The 19,468-nt window shown below is 41.0% G+C and overlaps 1 protein-coding gene across 6 annotated transcripts in view; it reads right to left on the bottom strand.

Annotated features, from left to right (window-relative positions):
* The window catches only part of klc1a (kinesin light chain 1a), a 109,614-nt gene that overhangs the window by 54,943 nt on the left and 35,203 nt on the right, over window positions 1-19,468 (bottom strand). For 4 of the 6 annotated variants that reach the window (XM_034159917.1, XM_034159919.1, XM_034159920.1 and 1 more), the window contains exons 5-6: window positions 14,066-14,309; window positions 12,878-12,965 (exon numbers count right to left, since the gene is read on the bottom strand). In XM_034159917.1, the coding sequence (XP_034015808.1) occupies window positions 12,878-12,965; window positions 14,066-14,309 (332 nt within the window). The remainder of the gene's footprint in view (window positions 1-12,877; window positions 12,966-14,065; window positions 14,310-19,468) is intronic. The other 2 variants (XM_034159918.1, XM_034159921.1) reach the window with 1 other exon arrangement.

Genomic DNA, 19,468 nt, shown 5'->3' with positions numbered 1-19,468 from the left:
ATTTTTGATCTTGATGTGTGCGGAGCAGCATGCTGTTTTAACGTGCACTTCTCCCTTATTTTTCAGGCTGTCTGATCACACAGATGTATTTTAAATTTTTCACAGTTATAATCAATCAATCAATCAACTTGTTTCTTATATAGCGCCAAATCACAACAAACAGTTGCCCCAAGGCGCTCCACATTGCAAGGCAAGGCCATACAACAATCATGAAAAACCCCAACGGTCAAAACGACCCCCTATGAGCAAGCACTTGGCCACAGTGGGAAGGAAAAACTCCCTTTTAACAGGAAGAAACCTCCAGCAGAACCAGGCTCAGGGAGGGGCAGTCTTCTGCTGAGACTGGTTGGGGCTGAGGGAAAGAACCAGGAAAAAGAGATCGATCACTAATGATTAAATGCAGAGTGATGCATACGGAGCAAAAAGAGAAAGAAACAGTGCATCATGGGAACCCCCCCACAGTCTACGTCTAAAGCAACATAACCAAGGGATGGTCCAGGGTCACCCGATCCAGCCCTAACTATAAGCCTTAGCGAAAAGGAAAGTTTTAAGCCTAATCTTAAAAGTAGAGAGGGTATCTGTCTCCCTGATCTGAATTGGGAGCTGGTTCCACAGGAGAGGAGCCTGAAAGCTGAAGGCTCTGCCTCCCATTCTACTCTTACAAACCCTAGGAACTACAAGTAAGCCCGCAGTCTGAGAGCGAAGCGCTCTAATGGGGTAATATGGTACTACGAGGTCCCTAAGATAAGATGGGACCTGATTATTCAAACCTTATAAGTAAGAAGAAGAATTTTAAATTCTATTCTAGCATTAACAGGAAGCCAATGAAGGGAGGCCAACACGGGTGAGATATGCTCTCTCCTGCTAGTCCCCGTCAGTACTCTAGCTGCAGCATTCTGAACCAACTGAAGGCTTTTTAGGGAACTTTTAGGACAACCTGATAATAATGAATTACAATAGTCCAGCCTAGAGGAAATAAATGCATGAATTAGTTTTTCAGCATCACTCTGAGACAAGACCTTTCTGATTTTAGAGATATTGCGTAAATGCAAAAAGGCAGTCCTACATATTTGTTTAATATGCGCTTTGAATGACATATCCTGATCAAAAATAACTCCAAGATTTCTCACAGTATTACCAGAGATCAGGGAAATGCCATCCAGAGTAACGATCTGGTTAGACACCATGCTTCTAAGATTTGTGGGGCCAAGTACAATAACTTCAGTTTTATCTGAGTTTAAAAGCAGGAAATTAGAGGTCATCCATGTCTTTATGTCTGTAAGACAATCCTGCAGTTTAGCTAATTGGTGTGTATCCTCTGGCTTCATGGATAGATAAAGCTGGGTATCATCTGCGTAACAATGAAAATTTAAGCAATACCGTCTAATAATACTGCCCAAGGGAAGCATGTATAAAGTGAATAAAATTGGTCCTAGCACAGAACCTTGTGGAACTCCATAATTAACTTTAGTCTGTGAAGAAGATTCCCCATTTACATGAACAAACTGTAATCTATTAGACAAATATGATTCAAACCACCGCAGCGCAATGCCTTTAATACCTATGACATGCTCTAATCTCTGTAATAAAATTTTATGGTCAACAGTATCAAAAGCAGCACTGAGGTCCAACAGAACAAGCACAGAGATAAGTCCACTGTCCGAAGCCATAAGAAGATCATTTGTAACCTTCACTAATGCTGTTTCTGTACTATGATGAATTCTAAAACCTGACTGAAACTCTTCAAAAAGTTATAATCAATGCATCTAGCAAACTTCTTTTAACAGGCTGTGTTTATGGCTAATGGCCATGCACGTGCACTAAGTCTTCTCATCAGGGATGACAGAGAGGAGGAGTACAGGAGCCTAGTGAAGGACTTTGGTGCCTGGAGCTACACAAACCATCTACGGCTCAACACCTTGAAGACAAAGGAGCTGGTCGCTGACATTGGGAAGTCCAGACGAAGACCGCGACCAGTTCTGATCAAGGGAGCTGAGGTGGTGGCTATGGATTCCTACAAGTACCTTGGGCTGTGGCTGGACAGCAAACTGGAATGGACAACCCACACAAACCACATGTACAGGAAGGGGCAGAGCAGGCTTTACTTTCTGAGGAGGCTGCAGCCTTTTAACATTTGCAGGAAACTCCTGTGGATGATCTACCACTCTGTAGTACCCAGCATCCTCTTTTACACCGTGATGTGCTTGGGGGGGTGCAGCACATCCAAGGAGGACGCATCCAGGCTGGACAAACTGGTCAGATGGGGGTGGTTCCATGGTTGGCATGAAGCTGGACTCTCTGGTGACGATGGCAGAAAAGAGAACACTGGACAAACTGCTGGACATTATGGACGATGTCAGTCACCCTCTGCACATTGTCATCAGCAACCAGAGGAGCCTCTTCAGCCACAGACTGCTCCTTCCCAAGTGCAGGACCAACAGACTGAAAAACTCCTTTGTCCCTCTGGTCATCAGACTGTATAACTCCTCACTCGGGGGGGAGGAGGGGTAACAGGAAGACAGAGGGTGGGAAGAAAAGGAACAGTAGTAGCCAGTAAACCAGTAGCGATCAAGTATGTCTGGTATTTATATCCGCAAATTGTTTTTTTACTTTCACTTTTGATGCTCTGTGTGCTTCTTACCTTGTGTGCTGCTATATAATGCTGCTGGAACCTCACTTTCCCTAAGGGAGTCTTCCCAAGGGATTAATAAAGTTCTAGTTAATCTAATCTTTTCACAGCTGCTCCTTTTACAGTTACTGCATCAAAATGAATAGTTATCACTTAAAAATGACTCATCATAACACGACAACGCATTTGTGTAAACTTTGGAATTAATCTGTGGTTCAGTTCTTAATGTTAGCATCTACATTCCATTCAAGCATGCGCTGGAATGTTTTCCTCAAAACTATGTCAATACTGTCGAAAACACTTGGAAAAATGAGCACTTTTTTCGGCAGTCTCCGTAGTTGTTTGTTGCGAATGTACTTTGAAATCGGTCACGGAAGTGCACAAAGTAATCCCAGTGTATCATCAAACGGTCACTAACAGGTTAAATCTAAATTGTTATGATTTCGGTGCAACATGTCCTTTAAATCTTTTATAAGTGTAACGGAGGTTCTACAATGTCTTAATGTCCAAGGCCGATTAACTCAGTTCATGAATGACTACAACTGGTAGTTTCTCTTTTTCAGCATAAACTCAATGTGTTTGACAGCACTCACTGCACAAAAATGCTCAGAACAATGAGAAAGTCCAAGTAAATCTGGGAAGTCTAAGAAAGAGAACTGCAGATTTATACAAATCGGGAAGGTCTCTGAGCCATTTCTAAACAACTGCAGATTGCAAAATCTGTCAACACTTTGCCAGGTCTAGAAGAAGACTGTCACCCTGTCACCCTCTGATGAAAGTAAATTGGTTAGGATGTTCTGGAACAACCCAGGAATCACCAAGGCTCAGGCCTGCCATGAACTAGAAACTGCTACAACACCAGTGTCACTGTCCACAGTGAAGAAAGTTATACATATCCATGGACTGAGAGGGAGCCAATCAAGAATGAAACCTTGCTCCAAAATAGACATCTTCAAGCTAGACTACAATTTGCAGCTGCCCACATGGACATGGCAAATACCTCCTTGAAAAAGGCTGACAAGGCACATGACAAGAGGTATGTTTGGAGGAGTACAGGTGAGGCTTTCAAACCTAAGAACACTGTACCACCTGTCAAGCATGGTGGTGGTAGCATCATGCTCTGGGGATGTTTTGCTGCCAGTGGTATGCCAGTGGTTAGCACTGCTACCTCACAGAAAGAAGGCTATTGGATCATTTCCCACCTATGACCATTCTGAGAGGAGTTTGCACGTTCTCCCTGTGTTTGCATGGCTCATTTTCTTCTTGTCATTTGCCAGTCATTTTGAATGCTGATACAGATTTATCTGCAAGTAGCTCATATTGGCCAATTATATCAGCTCATCGGTCGGGCTTTACTCTCAATTTTAAAAGTGGAACGCTCTGATTCACATTCCAAATGCAAAGAAAAACGATGGTTGACAGAAACTATCAACAAATTAAAGAATTAAAGAGTGAAATGGAAGAAAGAGACCAAGATATTTAAAAGAAACCATACCATGAAAGAATGGGGGAGGAGAAGGAAGCGGTGAATTATTTTTCGGTTTGACATTTTACAAAACTGATTTTCAGATTACAAATCATTAGGTAAAAAAAAATCTAACTTTCATATGGAAAAAGAGGGGGGCCCGGTGACAGGATAGAAGGCTCGACGTGGGAGGGCAGCAAGAAAGTGGGCTAACCTCAGTTTAACAAAGTGGAGAATGATGGAGGTCCAGACAGTGGAGACACAGGCCTACTGAGGCAACACAGCGAGCCTGCTGTTTGTTTACAGTCACACTGACAAACGAAGATAAATCAATCTCAGAACAGGCCTACATAAATTATTTATGACATCCTTTGTGCTCAACAAAGATGATATATGACTTCATATTAGTGTTTAATAATAACCACAGGTGTATCTCTTTAACAAGTTTTTTTTTTTTTTTTTTTTTAAATGAAACCACTGTAAGTAACCCCCCCCCCCCCCCCCCCCCCCGGGAAAAACCTCTTCTTTATCCTGTGATCTTGACTTTTAACCAAGTTATTGCAAAGCCAATTCACTTTGTCTTTAGCCCACAATCATCCCACCAAGTTTGGTCTAAATTGGATCAAAACTCTTCAAGTAATTTCCCACACACAGACAGAAACAGGACAGAAAACAATACCCACACATACACCATCACAGTGCATGACTGTACAGTCAGGTCCATAAGTAACCTAACAGCCTGATAGTTTTTGTAATTTTGCCTATAAGCTCCACTGAAATGGAGGTGAAATTCAACAGTCAAGATGCACTTACAGGTTAGAATTTCAGCTTTAACTCAAGAGGTTTAACAAAAAATATCATTCATTTAGGACTTGCAAATAGAAGGACAGAGTCTAAAATGACTAAATAGCTAGTGATTTATATTTTAGCAGTTGAATTAAATCCAAAACCACAGCACAAGCGCATTTTAATTGTTTAATTTCAGTTGCACTGTGGTGATATAGGGAGGCAAAAGTCTAAACAGTACATGTCTGTGTGTGTGTACACACACATGCACACGTATAGATACACCTGAAGACATGGGCCCTAATGTAAGAGGCTTCTGTGTCTGTTATGCTGTGGTGGTGGTGGCATTTTTGAGCGCGGTTTAGGTTCACGTAACTCTTCAGTCACTGTTGCAGTGGTTGTTCCATCTAAAAGGAAAGTTGTTATGAGTAATCATTTTTATCCTATGATCAAATTTCTGTCTTGATGGAAAGATGTCCCCATCTATTACAGGCAGAACAGGTCACTGAATGGTCTGAGTATGATGATGTGAAGCATATGTACCAAATTTCAACCCAACTGAACACAGATGGGAAACCTTGGACAAATATATTCAAACTGTCCACCACCGTCATATTCAAAACACTAAATCAGTGATTATCTATTGGAAGAATGATGTTTCATCCCTCCAACAGAGTTCCAGAGACTTGAAGAATCAATGTCAAAGTTACACTGAAGTTGTTCTGGTGGCACGTGGCATCCCAACACTTTACCAAATCACTTTATGCAGGCTTATAGGTTAATTTATAGTTTAGTTTAATCTGTCACCTGTGTCAGTAGCGGAGGTATTCTGAAAGCAACCAACACTGAGAATACGTTTTTGGATACCACATAAAGTATCTTAGGGCCCTGTCCCACTGGCATTTAGGAGGATTTGCGTATGGATTGCGCACAAAATTGCCCCATATTCGCCAAACATCCGCAATATCCGTGTAACATGCCTGTATGAGTCGGCCGTCATCCGAACACGCCCGTGATCACCCGCAGAGGCACGCATGTCCGCAGCCAAGATTTTCGAGTAGCTCAAAAATCTGGATGCGGATGACATCCGTCTTACATACTCCATACATACTCAATTCATACACAATACATACTCACTCTATGCGCTGTATATTTGCCGTTAACCACTGATATCCGCAACTGACGGGGATTTGCGGCTTGGCAGTGAACTGGGACAGTGTGTAAAACAGATATATTGCGTGCCTATCATATCCACATCACAAAGTAAAATATGTTGTAGCGAATGCATACAAATTGGCCACAAATAAAGCGTTTTTATTACATCTGCTTTGCAGCTGATTTGCGGACAATCTGTGATTGCATAACAAACACGTCACGTAAACCCAAAGTGTGGCAGAAAGCGACATACCTGCCAATCAGTGCCGGTCCAGCTGTGTAAATCCACAAAGACGTAATAGCTGCTGCAATCGGGTCTCCTCCATGACTTTTATTTAACACCAACAAAAGGAAGAGTTGCTGTTTAGCCACAACTCACGCTGAAGTCTGTTTTCTGTGACACTCTCAAAAAAAAAAAAAAAAACACAGTCTCACACCCCGAGTGGCTTCCCCCCTCCCGCTCCCCCAAACTCATGAACAGTTAAAACCCTCGCAGGACAAAATGAACATTAACTCTGTGATCAACTTGTAAAGTCCAGCAATTGCTCCAGAGGCTGTATTGTTGGTGTGAATAGTGATGCCGAAAGGAGCGAGTCCGCTTATTTTATGACCGCAATGCAGATGCCGTGCACGCGCAACACGTGCGCGATGCATTCATAATACACCCGTAATACTGCCATGATAATCTCAATGTGTTGGATCAGTTTCCTCACTACATGCGTTATATAACCGTGATTGTTCATCATATATTCGCTATACATTATTAATACGAGGGCTGTCAAAGTATAGGTCCTTTTTATTTTTTTCAAAAACTATATGAATTTCATTCATATGTTTTTTTACGTCAGACATGTTTGAACCCTCATGCGCATGCGTGAGTTTTTCCACGCCTGTCGGTGACGTCATTCGCCTGTGAGCCTGTGGACGACTTACTGGGTCAACAGAGTCTCTTGCTTGCCTCTACTGGTGGTTGGCTCTCACTGCGGTATTGTATCACTTCCTGTTCCGGAGCACAGCGGTGTTTTTCTGTATCTGTTAGCTGTTTAATCTGCGCAGTTAGATTGATCTAGTTATCTAGATTACGATTTGTTTTCCAGTGTAATCTTTACGTGCCTTAACTAAAGCACTCCTTCTGCTGAATCACCTCTAAATTATTTACACATTATTCACTTTGAGTGTTTTTAGGAATCCGCTAGCTTAGCGTAGCTACTAGCTCTTAGCCGATTTAGCATGGCGGCTTCTCCTGTCTCTCCCGCACTTTTCTGCTCTGGGTGTGAAATGTTTAGTTATTCCTCGGCCTCCTTTAGCAGTAACGGTACTTGTAATAAGTGTAGCTTATTCGTAGCTTTGGAGGCCAGGCTGGGCGAATTGGAGACTCGGCTCCGCACCGTGGAAAATACTACAGCTAGCCAGGCCCCTGTAGTCGGTGCGGACCAAGGTAGCTTAGCCGCCGTTAGTTACCCCCTGGCAGATCCCGAGCAGCCGGGAAAGCAGGCTGACTGGGTGACTGTGAGGAGGAAGCGTAGCCCTAACAGAAGCCCCGTGTACACCGCCAACCCGTTCACATCTCTAACCGTTTTTCCCCACTCGACGACACACCTGCCGAGGATCAAACTCTGGTTATTGGCGACTCTGTTTTGCGAAATGTGAAGTTAGCGACACCAGCAACCATAGTCAATTGTCTTCCGGGGGCCAGAGCAGGCGACATTGAAGGAAATTTGAAACTGCTGGCTAAGGCTAAGCGTAAATTTGGTAAGATTGTAATTCACGTCGGCAGTAATGACACCCGGTTACGCCAATCGGAGGTCACTAAAATTAACATTAAATCGGTGTGTAACTTTGCAAAAACAATGTCGGACTCTGTAGTTTTCTCTGGGCCCCTCCCCAATCAGACCGGGAGTGACATGTTTAGCCGCATGTTCTCCTTGAATTGCTGGCTGTCTGAGTGGTGTCCAAAAAATGAGGTGGGCTTCATAGATAATTGGCAAAGCTTCTGGGGAAAACCTGGTCTTGTTAGGAGAGACGGCATCCATCCCACTTTGGATGGAGCAGCTCTCATTTCTAGAAATCTGGCCAATTTTCTTAAATCCTCCAAACCGTGACTATCCAGGGTTGGGACCAGGAAGCAGAGTTGTAGTCTTACACACCTCTCTGCAGCTTCTCTCCCCCTGCCATCCCCTCATTACCCCATCCCCGTAGAGACGGTGCCTGCTCCCAGACTACCAATAACCAGCAAAAATCTATTTAAGCATAAAAATTTAAAAAGAAAAAATAATATAGCACCTTCAACTGCACCACAGACTAAAACAGTTAAATGTGGTCTATTAAACATTAGGTCTCTCTCTTCTAAGTCCCTGTTGGTAAATGATATAATAATTGATCAACATATTGATTTATTCTGCCTTACAGAAACCTGGTTACAGCAGGATGAATATGTTAGTTTAAATGAGTCAACACCCCCGAGTCACACTAACTGTCAGAATGCTCGTAGCACGGGTAGGGGCGGAGGATTAGCAGCAATCTTCCATTCCAGCTTATTAATTAATCAAAAACCCAGACAGAGCTTTAATTCATTTGAAAGCCTGACTCTTAGTCTTGTCCATCCAAGTTGGAAGTCCCAAAAACCAGTTTTATTTGTTATTATCTATCGTCCACCTGGTCGTTACTGTGAGTTTCTCTGTGAATTTTCAGACCTTTTGTCTGACTTAGTGCTTAGCTCAGATAAGATAATTATAGTGGGTGATTTTAACATCCACACAGATGCTGAGAATGACAGCCTCAACACTGCATTTAATCTATTATGAGACTCTATTGGCTTTGCTCAAAAAGTAAATGAGTCCACCCACCACTTTAATCATATCTTAGATCTTGTTCTGACTTATGGTATGGAAATAGAAGACTTAACAGTATTCCCTGAAAACTCCCTTCTGTCTGATCATTTCTTAATAACATTTACATTTACTCTGATGGACTACCCAGCAGTGGGGAATAAGTTTCATTACACTAGAAGTCTTTCAGAAAGCGCTGTAACTAGGTTTAAGGATATGATTCCTTCTTTATGTTCTCTAATGCCATATACCAACACAGTGCAGAGTAGCTACCTAAACTCTGTAAGTGAGATAGAGTATCTTGTCAATAGTTTTACATCCTCATTGAAGACAACTTTGGATGCTGTAGCTCCTCTAAAAAAGAGAGCTTTAAATCAGAAGTGCCTGACTCCGTGGTATAACTCACAAACTCGTAGCTTAAAGCAGATAACCCGTAAGTTGGAGAGGAAATGGCGTCTCACTAATTTAGAAGATCTTCACTTAGCCTGGAAAAAGAGTCTGTTGCTCTATAAAAAAGCCCTCCGTAAAGCTAGGACATCTGTCTACTCATCACTAATTGAAGAAAATAAGAACAACCCCAGGTTTCTTTTCAGCACTGTAGCCAGGCTGACAAAGAGTCAGAGCTCTATTGAGCTGAGTATTCCATTAACTTTAACTAGTAATGACTTCATGACTTTCTTTGCTAATAAAATTTTAACTATTAGAGAAAAAATTACTCATAACCATCCCAAAGACGTATCGTTATCTTTGGCTGCTTTCAGTGATGCCGGTATTTGGTTAGACTCTTTCTCTCCGATTGTTCTGTCTGAGTTATTTTCATTAGTTACTTCATCCATACCGTCAACATGTTTATTAGACCCCATTCCTACCAGGCTGCTCAAGGAAGCCCTACCATTATTTAATGCTTCGATCTTAAATATGATCAATCTATCTTTGTTAGTTGGCTATGTACCACAGGCTTTTAAGGTGGCAGTAATTAAACCATTACTTAAAAGCCATCACTTGACCCAGCTATCTTAGATAATTATAGGCCAATCTCCAACCTTCGTTTTCTATCAAAAATTCTTGAAAGGGTAGTTGTAAAACAGCTAACTGATCATCTGCAGAGGAATGGTCTATTTGAAGAGTTTCAGTCAGGTTTTAGAATTCATCATAGTACAGAAACAGCATTAGTGAAGGTTACAAATGATCTTCTTATGGCCTCGGACAGTGGACTCATCTCTGTGCTTGTTCTGTTAGACCTCAGTGCTGCTTTTGATACTGTTGACCATAAAATTTTATTACAGAGATTAGAGCATGCCATAGGTATTAAAGGCACTGCGCTGCAGTGGTTTGAATCATATTTGTCTAATAGATTACAATTTGTTCATGTAAATGGGGAATCTTCTTCACAGACTAAAGTTAATTATGGAGTTCCACAAGGTTCTGTGTTAGGACCAATTTTATTCACTTTATACATGCTTCCCTTAGGCAGTATTATTAGACGGTATTGCTTAAATTTTCATTGTTACGCAGATGATACCCAGCTTTATCTATCCATGAAGCCAGAGGACACACACCAATTAGCTAAACTGCAGGATTGTCTTACAGACATAAAGACATGGATGACCTCTAATTTCCTGCTTTTAAACTCAGATAAAACTGAAGTTATTGTACTTGGCCCCACAAATCTTAGAAACATGGTGTCTAACCAGATCCTTACTCTGGATGGCATTACCCTGACCTCTAGTAATACTGTGAGAAATCTTGGAGTCATTTTTGATCAGGATATGTCATTCAAAGTGCATATTAAACAAATATGTAGGACTGCTTTTTTGCATTTATGCAATATCTCTAAAATCAGAAAGGTCTTGTCTCAGAGTGATGCTGAAAAACTAATTCATGCATTTATTTCCTCTAGGCTGGACTATTGTAATTCATTATTATCAGGGTGTCCTAAAAGTTCCCTAAAAAGCCTTCAGTTAATTCAAAATGCTGCAGCTAGAGTACTGACGGGGACTAGAAGGAGAGAGCATATCTCACCCATATTGGCCTCTCTTCATTGGCTTCCTGTTAATTCTAGAATAGAATTTAAAATTCTTCTTCTTACTTGTAAGGTTTTGAATAATCAGGTCCCATCTTATCTTAGGGACTTCGTAGTACCATATCACCCCAATAGAGCGCTTCGCTCTCAGACTGCAGGCTTACTTGTAGTTCCTAGGGTTTATAAGAGTAGAATGGGAGGCAGAGCCTTCAGCTTTCAGGCTCCTCTCCTGTGGAACCAGCTCCCAATTCAGATCAGGGAGACAGACACCCTCTCTACTTTTAAGATTAGGCTTAAAACTTTCCTTTTTGCTAAAGCTTATAGTTAGGGCTGGATCAGGTGACCCTGAACCATCCCTTAGTTATGCTGCTATAGACGTAGACTGCTGGGGGGTTCCCATGATGCACTGTTTCTTTCTCTTTTTGCTCTGTATGCACCACTCTGCATTTAATCATTAGTGATCGATCTCTGCTCCTCTCCACAGCATGTCTTTTTCCTGGTTCTCTCCCTCAGCCCCAACCAGTCCCAGCAGAAGACTGCCCCTCCCTGAGCCTGGTTCTGCTGGAGGTTTCTTCCTGTTAAAAGGGAGTTTTCCCTTCCCACTGTAGCTAAGTGCTTGCTCACAGGGGGTCGTTTTGACCGTTGGGGTTTTACATAATTATTGTATGGCCTTGCCTTACAATATAAAGCGCCTTGGGGCAACTGTTTATTGTGATTTGGCGCTATATAAAAAAATTGATTGATTGATTGAGCACTCCTTGTGGGAGGAGTCCCACCTCCGTGTTGATAACCATTTGTAAAATCCAGGCGGCTTTTGTTGGCTTTCAGTGGAGTGAGTATCTGAGAAATTGTTTAACAGCTGGGCATGTTCCAACTTGTCCTTAAGGCTTCCAACAGAGATGTTTTTCCTGTGGCAGAGCGTCACGGCGGCTGCAAGCCGACGCTGCAATCCATCCGCACATGTTTCATTAAAAAAAATCTCCTTTAACAGTGGAATATCCGGATAAAATGCTGAAACCGACTTCTTCTGAAACTTCTCTGTTCTCTCACGACGTCCTGGATCAATAGAGCCTGAAATGTGGAGGTTTTCAGCTTGAAACAGGCTGACAACGGCACCTGGGAGCGCTGTGCGACGTCCCGCTCCGTGGGAAGTCCTTAAAGCGACAGTATCACCTCAAAATCTCTCTTCAGCCGTTAAAATTTTCACCGAAAACCAGCTGAATTTTTCGAACCGTGTCCACTTCGATGTGCCTCACAGGTTTAGAAAAAATTTTGATCAAACAAAGCGCCAGTCTCTCAGCAACTTCTCAGACAAAGGAATTCCGACGAGGGGCTGGACGACTCCTCCCACAAGGAATGCTCACAGGCGAATGACGTCACCGACAGGCGTGGAAAAACTCACGCATGCGCACGAGGGTTCAAGCATGTCTGATGTATAAACATATGAATGAAATCCAAATAGTTTTTGAAAAAAATAAAAAGGACCTATACTTTATTGACAGACCTCGTATATCCATAATTCATACTGGGACATTTGTCATTTTTGGCCATTTTTGTTGCGGATGACAACAAACGCCCGTAATTTGTATACTCAATTCATGCGCAATTAATCCTCTCCCCAGTGGGACAGGGCCCTTACTGGAAAAAACATTTGTGCATCTTAAGTTGCATCATACACATACCATTGTGTAATGCTTAAGTATATTTCTGATACCTTATTCAACTTTATATACTTGTTTTTGCAATCCTTGGCAAGGTTGGGTGATATAAACACAATGACAGAAAACAACATTCTTGATATAAAATGAAGACATTCAACAATAGTACGTTATTGACATCACACAGAGCAAACAGTATCTCAAAGCTACAGCAAATTCTAATAAATCATATGGCTGTCTACAATGAGAACACTGTTTTACAGCATGCAAGAGATAGAAAAAATAACCTGTTTTAGGAAATAAAAGAAATCACGTAGAGAAATGTGTACTCACAGCTGGATGGTCTCTGCCAAGAGTCTTCTCTCTGATGGCAAGAGCATCATTGAGCAGGTTGGCGGCCTCCTTATATTTGTTCTGATCCCTGAGATGTACACACACAGACAGGCATATACACTGATGACAATATGCATAACAAGTGGGGTGGAGGAAACAGGCTTGCTGAAGTTGCCATAATTAAAGCCCTCGACTCAAACAACATGGGACAAACCCTTTACTCTGCTGTGGACATGAACATCTGTTCGTTTGCGCACACACAGACTTGAACATCTGTACCTGTGCGTTTTTACTGCGCAGGTCCTCACATCATTAGACCGTACTACTATTTGCTCTTTGTTAAAGACAAACAGCAATGACTCTTTGCTGTTTGTTATTCATATATATTTGCTTGAACATGACTGCTAATTGTATTTATCTGGAGCCGACATGAGGACAAGCTCAAAATAGAGATGCCATCACAATCGCTCATTTAAGGAATCCTTTAAGTGTTAGCAGACTGTTATAAACACGTGCTGAAAATAATCAAGCCCTGTTAGGAAGTTTCCACCTCTCTCGGTTTTTAAAACAAAAAGGCAGTTCAATGGTGTGTTTCTTATTTCAAGTGTAAAGAAAACTTGAGGTCATGAATCGTGTTTTTTTTTTTTCCTGTATATAAGGTGCACATGACTAGAAGTCGCAGGACCTCTCAAACTAGTAAAAAACAAAAACATAAAAACACGCAACTTTTACTCTGGAAAATATCATCATCTTGTATTGCGATCATGCTTCACTCCTCAAGTCCATCTCTATATCTCTCAGCTGTCTCATGACGTTCTCTGACACTTTCACGAACTTTCGCCATCTCAGAGAGTAGAACATGCGCTTCCACAATCTCTCGTTTACTCGCCAATGCCTCGGAGATGGAGGGAGATGAGGGAGATTGACAGTCATCTTGTGTTTCTTCCACTTTCTAATAAATAATCATAACAGTTGTTGTCTTCTACCAAGCTGCTTGCCTGTAGTCCTGTAGTCCATCCCAGCCTTGTGCAGGTCTACAGTTTTGTCCCTGGTGTCCTTAGACAGCTCTTTGGTCTTGGCTATTTTTTTCCCTCCACATATACCAGTGCAAACATTTGAAGAACTGATGAGAACCACAATTAGAGAACCATGATTGTATGATCAAGAAAATGATTTTTAAAGACTAACCTATAAACAAGAGCAAGGATATTGAGCATGGTGGCTACATCTGGGTGGTCATGTCCAGAGGTCTTCTCCAGATCTTCCAGGGCCTGTTTGCAGAGAGGCACAGCCACCTCATACCTGCCCTGAGAGGCATACTGGATCACCAGATTATGGAGGGTCCTCAGACGGGCTGGAATCTCATATCCTCCCTGCTGGGCGGCTGCAGCTGCTGCACTGCTGTGAGGATGCTGGGCTGGAGATGTAGAGACTAAAGTTAAAAAGTCAATCAATCAATCAATCATTTTTTTTTATATAGCGCCAAATCACAACAAACAGTTGCCCCAAGGCGCTTTATATTGTAAGGCAAGGCCATACAATAATTATGTAAAACCCCAACGGTCAAAACGACCCCCTGTGAGCAAGCACTTGGCTACAGTGGGAAGGAAAAACTCCCTTTTAACAGGAAGAAACCTCCAGCAGAACCAGGCTCAGGGAGGGGCAGTCTTCTGCTGGGACTGGTTGGGCTGAGGGAGAGAACCAGAAAAAAGACATGCTGTGGAGGGGAGCAGAGATCGATCACTAATGATTAAATGCAGAGTGGTGCATACAGAGCAAAAAGAGAAAGAAACAGTGCATCATGGGAACCCCCCAGCAGTCTACGTCTATAGCAGCATAACTAAGGGATGGTTCAGGGTCACCTGATCCAGCCCTAACTATAAGCTTTAGCAAAAAGGAAAGTTTTAAGCCTAATCTTAAAAGTAGAGAGGGTGTCTGTCTCCCTGATCTGAATTGGGAGCTGGTTCCACAGGAGAGGAGCCTGAAAGCTGAAGGCTCTGCCTCCCATTCTACTCTTACAAACCCTAGGAACTACAAGTAAGCCTGCAGTCTGAGAGCGAAGCGCTCTATTGGGGTGATATGGTACTACGAGGTCCCTAAGATAAGATGGGACCTGATTATTCAAAACCTTATAAGTAAGAAGAAGAATTTTAAATTCTATTCTAGAATTAACAGGAAGCCAATGAAGAGAGGTCAATATAGGTGAGATATGCTCTCTCCTTCTAGTCCCCGTCAGTACTCTAGCTGCAGCATTTTGAATTAACTGAAGGCTTTTTAGGGAACTTTTAGGACAACCTGATAATAATGAATTACAATAGTCCAGCCTAGAGGAAATAAATGCATGAATTAGTTTTTCAGCATCACTCTGAGACAAGACCTTTCTGATTTTAGAGATATTGCGTAAATGCAAAAAAGCAGTCCTACATATTTGTTTAATATGCGCTTTGAATGACATATCCTGATCAAAAATGACTCCAAGATTTCTCACAGTATTACTAGAGGTCAGGGTAATGCCATCCAGAGTAAGGATCTGGTTAGACACCATGTTTCTAAGATTTGTGGGGCCAAGTACAATAACTTCAGTTTTATCTGAGTTTAAAAGCAGGAAATTAGAGGTCATCCATGTCTTTATGTCTGTAAGACAATCCTGCAGTTTAGCTAATTGGTGTGTGTCCTCTGGCTTCATGGATAGATAAAGCTGGGTATCATCTGCGTAACAATGAAAATTTAAGCAATACCGTCTAATAATACTGCCTAAGGGAAGCATATATAAAGTGAATAAAATTGGTCCTAGCACAGAACCTTGTGGAACTCCATAATTAACTTTAGTCTGTGAAGAAGATTCCCCATTTACATGAACAAATTGTAATCTATTAGACAAATATGATTCAAACCACCGCAGCGCAGTGCCTTTAATACCTATGGCATGCTCTAATCTCTGTAATAAAATTTTATGGTCAACAGTATCAAAAGCAGCACTGAGGTCTAACAGAACAAGCACAGAGATGAGTCCACTGTCCGAGGCCATAAGAAGATCATTTGTAACCTTCACTAATGCTGTTTCTGTACTATGATGAATTCTAAAACCTGACTGAAACTCTTCAAATAGACCATTCCTCTGCAGATGATCAGTTAGCTGTTTTACAACTACCCTTTCAAGAATTTTTGAAAGAAAAGGAAGGTTGGAGATTGGCCTATAATTAGCTAAGATAGCTGGGTCAAGTGATGGCTTTTTAAGTAATGGTTTAATTACTGCCACCTTAAAAGCCTGTGGTACATAGCCAACTAACAAAGATAGATTGATCATATTTAAGATCGAAGCATTAATAATGGTAGGGCTTCCTTGAGCAGCCTGGTAGGAATGGGGTCTAATAAACATGTTGATGGTTTGGATGAAGTAACTAATGAAAATAACTCAGACAGAACAATCGGAGAGAAAGAGTCTAACCAAATACCGGCATCACTGAAAGCAGCCAAAGATAACGATACGTCTTTGGGATGGTTATGAGTAATTTTTTCTCTAATAGTTAAAATTTTGTTAGCAAAGAAAGTCATGAAGTCATTACTAGTTAAAGTTAATGGAATACTCAGCTCAATAGAGCTCTGACTCTTTGTCAGCCTGGCTACAGTGCTGAAAAGAAACCTGGGGTTGTTCTTATTTTCTTCAATTAGTGATGAGTAGAAAGATGTCCTAGCTTTACGGAGGGCTTTTTTATAGAGCAACAGACTCTTTTTCCAGGCTAAGTGAAGATCTTCTAAATTAGTGAGACGCCATTTCCTCTCCAACTTACGGGTTATCTGCTTTAAGCTACGAGTTTGTGAGTTATACCACGGAGTCAGACACTTCTGATTTAAAGCTCTCTTTTTCAGAGGAGCTACAGCATCCAAAGTTGTCTTCAATGAGGATGTAAAACTATTGACGAGATACTCTATCTCCCTTACAGAGTTTAGGTAACTACTCTGCACTGTGTTGTTATATGGCATTAGAGAACATAAAGAAGGAATCATATCCTTAAACCTAGTTACAGCGCTTTCTGAAAGACTTCTAGTGTAATGAAACTTATTCCCTACTGCTGGGTAGTCCATCAGAGTAAATGTAAATGTTATTAAGAAATGATCAGACAGAAGGGAGTTTTCAGGGAATACTGTTAAGTCTTCTATTTCCATACCATAAGTCAGAACAAGATCTAAGATATGATTAAAGTGGTGGGTGGACTCATTTACTTTTTGAGCAAAGCCAATAGAGTCTAATAATAGATTAAATGCAGTGTTGAGGCTGTCATTCTCAGCATCTGTGTGGATGTTAAAATCGCCCACTATAATTATCTTATCTGAGCTAAGCACTAAGTCAGACAAAAGGTCTGAAAATTCACAGAGAAACTCACAGTAACGACCAGGTGGACGATAGATAATAACAAATAAAACTGGTTTTTGGGACTTCCAATTTGGATGGACAAGACTAAGAGACAAGCTTTCAAATGAATTAAAGCTCTGTCTGGGTTTTTGATTAATTAATAAGCTGGAATGGAAGATTGCTGCTAATCCTCCGCCCCGGCCCGTGCTACGAGCATTCTGACAGTTAGTGTGACTCGGGGGTGTTGACTCATTTAAACTAACATATTCATCCTGCTGTAACCAGGTTTCTGTTAGGCAGAATAAATCAATATGTTGATCAATTATTATATCATTTACCAACAGGGACTTAGAAGAGAGAGACCTAATGTTTAATAGACCACATTTAACTGTTTTAGTCTGTGGTGCAGTTGAAGGTGCTATATTATTTTTTCTTTTTGAATTTTTATGCTTAAATAGATTTTTGCTGGTTATTGGTAGTCTGGGAGCAGGCACCGTCTCTACGGGGAAAAAGTGAAGAAAGAAAGTTCTGTTTCTTATGATTTTATTACAACTGCATAAATATTAATTCCCATTTGTGAAATTAATTGATCATCAATTCAATCATCACATCATGAAGTGATCTCTCTCAAGACCATTTAGGCTGTCATTTTTCTGCAAGCCTCACATCAAATTCATTGTATTGCTTAACAAGACAATGGTGCATTAATAACGTAAATAAATAAGCACTCCATTCTTTTATCTCCTGCTGGCCATAAGGCCAGGAGAGGAACACAGAAATGTACTTTTCCATGCAAGCATCCATGCATGCAATGATGCATAGATGCTCATGGCTTCACCCTATTTGACCTGGGTGAGTGCATCTAAGACTCATTTGAATTTGAACAAGACTGGGTTTCACCAAGACCCCCTCTGGACATGACATATATTGTATAGGATATTAATGATTGTAATTTGTTATCTGCTGACAGCTGCACTTCCACCCCTCCCAGCCATAAAAACAGTACTTAGTCTCCATGAATTATAAACCATATAGCTTTAAATTTTGAGAGCAGACCTGCCAGTGTCCTATTTACCAAAACCCTCAGGTGGGAACGGGCAGCAACACAGCTGCATGTGTATATTTCCAAATACAGTATCAAGAACACAAAAGAAATGCTTCAGTGCAAATTTTCAAATTTATCAAAATAATCAAGCCAACACTAAGCCACCTGAAAGACATGGTTTAAAAAAAAAAAAAATTGCCAGCAGGAGCTGCTCGTCAAATGGGTGTTCATTTCTTTGACCTTATAACAATATTTGTAATTTATATGGAACACTCAAGAACAGACATCGAGTGAATATGCATGCCTTAATTTTTTTTCTCTCTTTACTCCAAAAACCAGAAGTACATTTGCAGCAATCGGATTACTGTGTGAGCTGTCAGAGAGACAAGCAAATGTTTGCATGCTACCAAATTGCCAATAAACACATGCATTCAAAGCGTGTATTAAAAAAAACAAACATGCATACAGGTTATACATGGATGTACTATACATACAAGGGATGGGCAATACAGACTGAAAATGACATCAATATTTCCAAAAACGATATAAATAATAATATGAAAAACATACCATTCATCAAACTCACTCTTAGCAAAATCCATCAGACTTCCAAAAATAATTTGAGTGAGGCTGAGATAAATGTTTACGAGGCTGAAACCCAGAATGTGAAATGCCCAAAGAAAGAAAGAAAGAAAAAGCTACACATCTTTAAAAGATTTAATTTCCAAGATATGCACATGAAATTGTCCACAGGACACTCACAGAGCCCCAGAATGAGGAACAACCCCCGGCAGCATTTGAAATGGTATTTTGTGTGTATGACAAACAACCTATTCCCAAATCCCCGATTTGGTTTGACCAACTTCTGTGCACAAGATAAATAATTTTGTCAGCACATAACAGCCAAGGCATTCATTCCTTGCATACACGTATCTCTCTTAGCAAATAAACTCTATTTGGTGCTCAATAAATGTATTTTTGTGTTTGCCATTATCCACATAAACATACAATAGTAATGGCTATCACTCAATATAGTGCACACACTCTGTATGTGCTCAAATATCATGCAAAGAAATTCTATCTTCTGCATACAGTAGTATTTCCAGTGCTCTATAATTGTAAATTGTGGCCTTTTGATCATATATTTCTCTCTATCACCCCAGAGTACAGATTAGATTCCTACTTGCTGGGC

This window comes from Thalassophryne amazonica, chromosome 19 (assembly GCF_902500255.1).
Source record: "Thalassophryne amazonica chromosome 19, fThaAma1.1, whole genome shotgun sequence".
NCBI lineage: Eukaryota > Metazoa > Chordata > Actinopteri > Batrachoidiformes > Batrachoididae > Thalassophryne > Thalassophryne amazonica.
The sequence above is the reverse complement of the archived record's forward strand: the minus strand, read 5'-3'. Positions and strand labels throughout refer to the sequence as shown.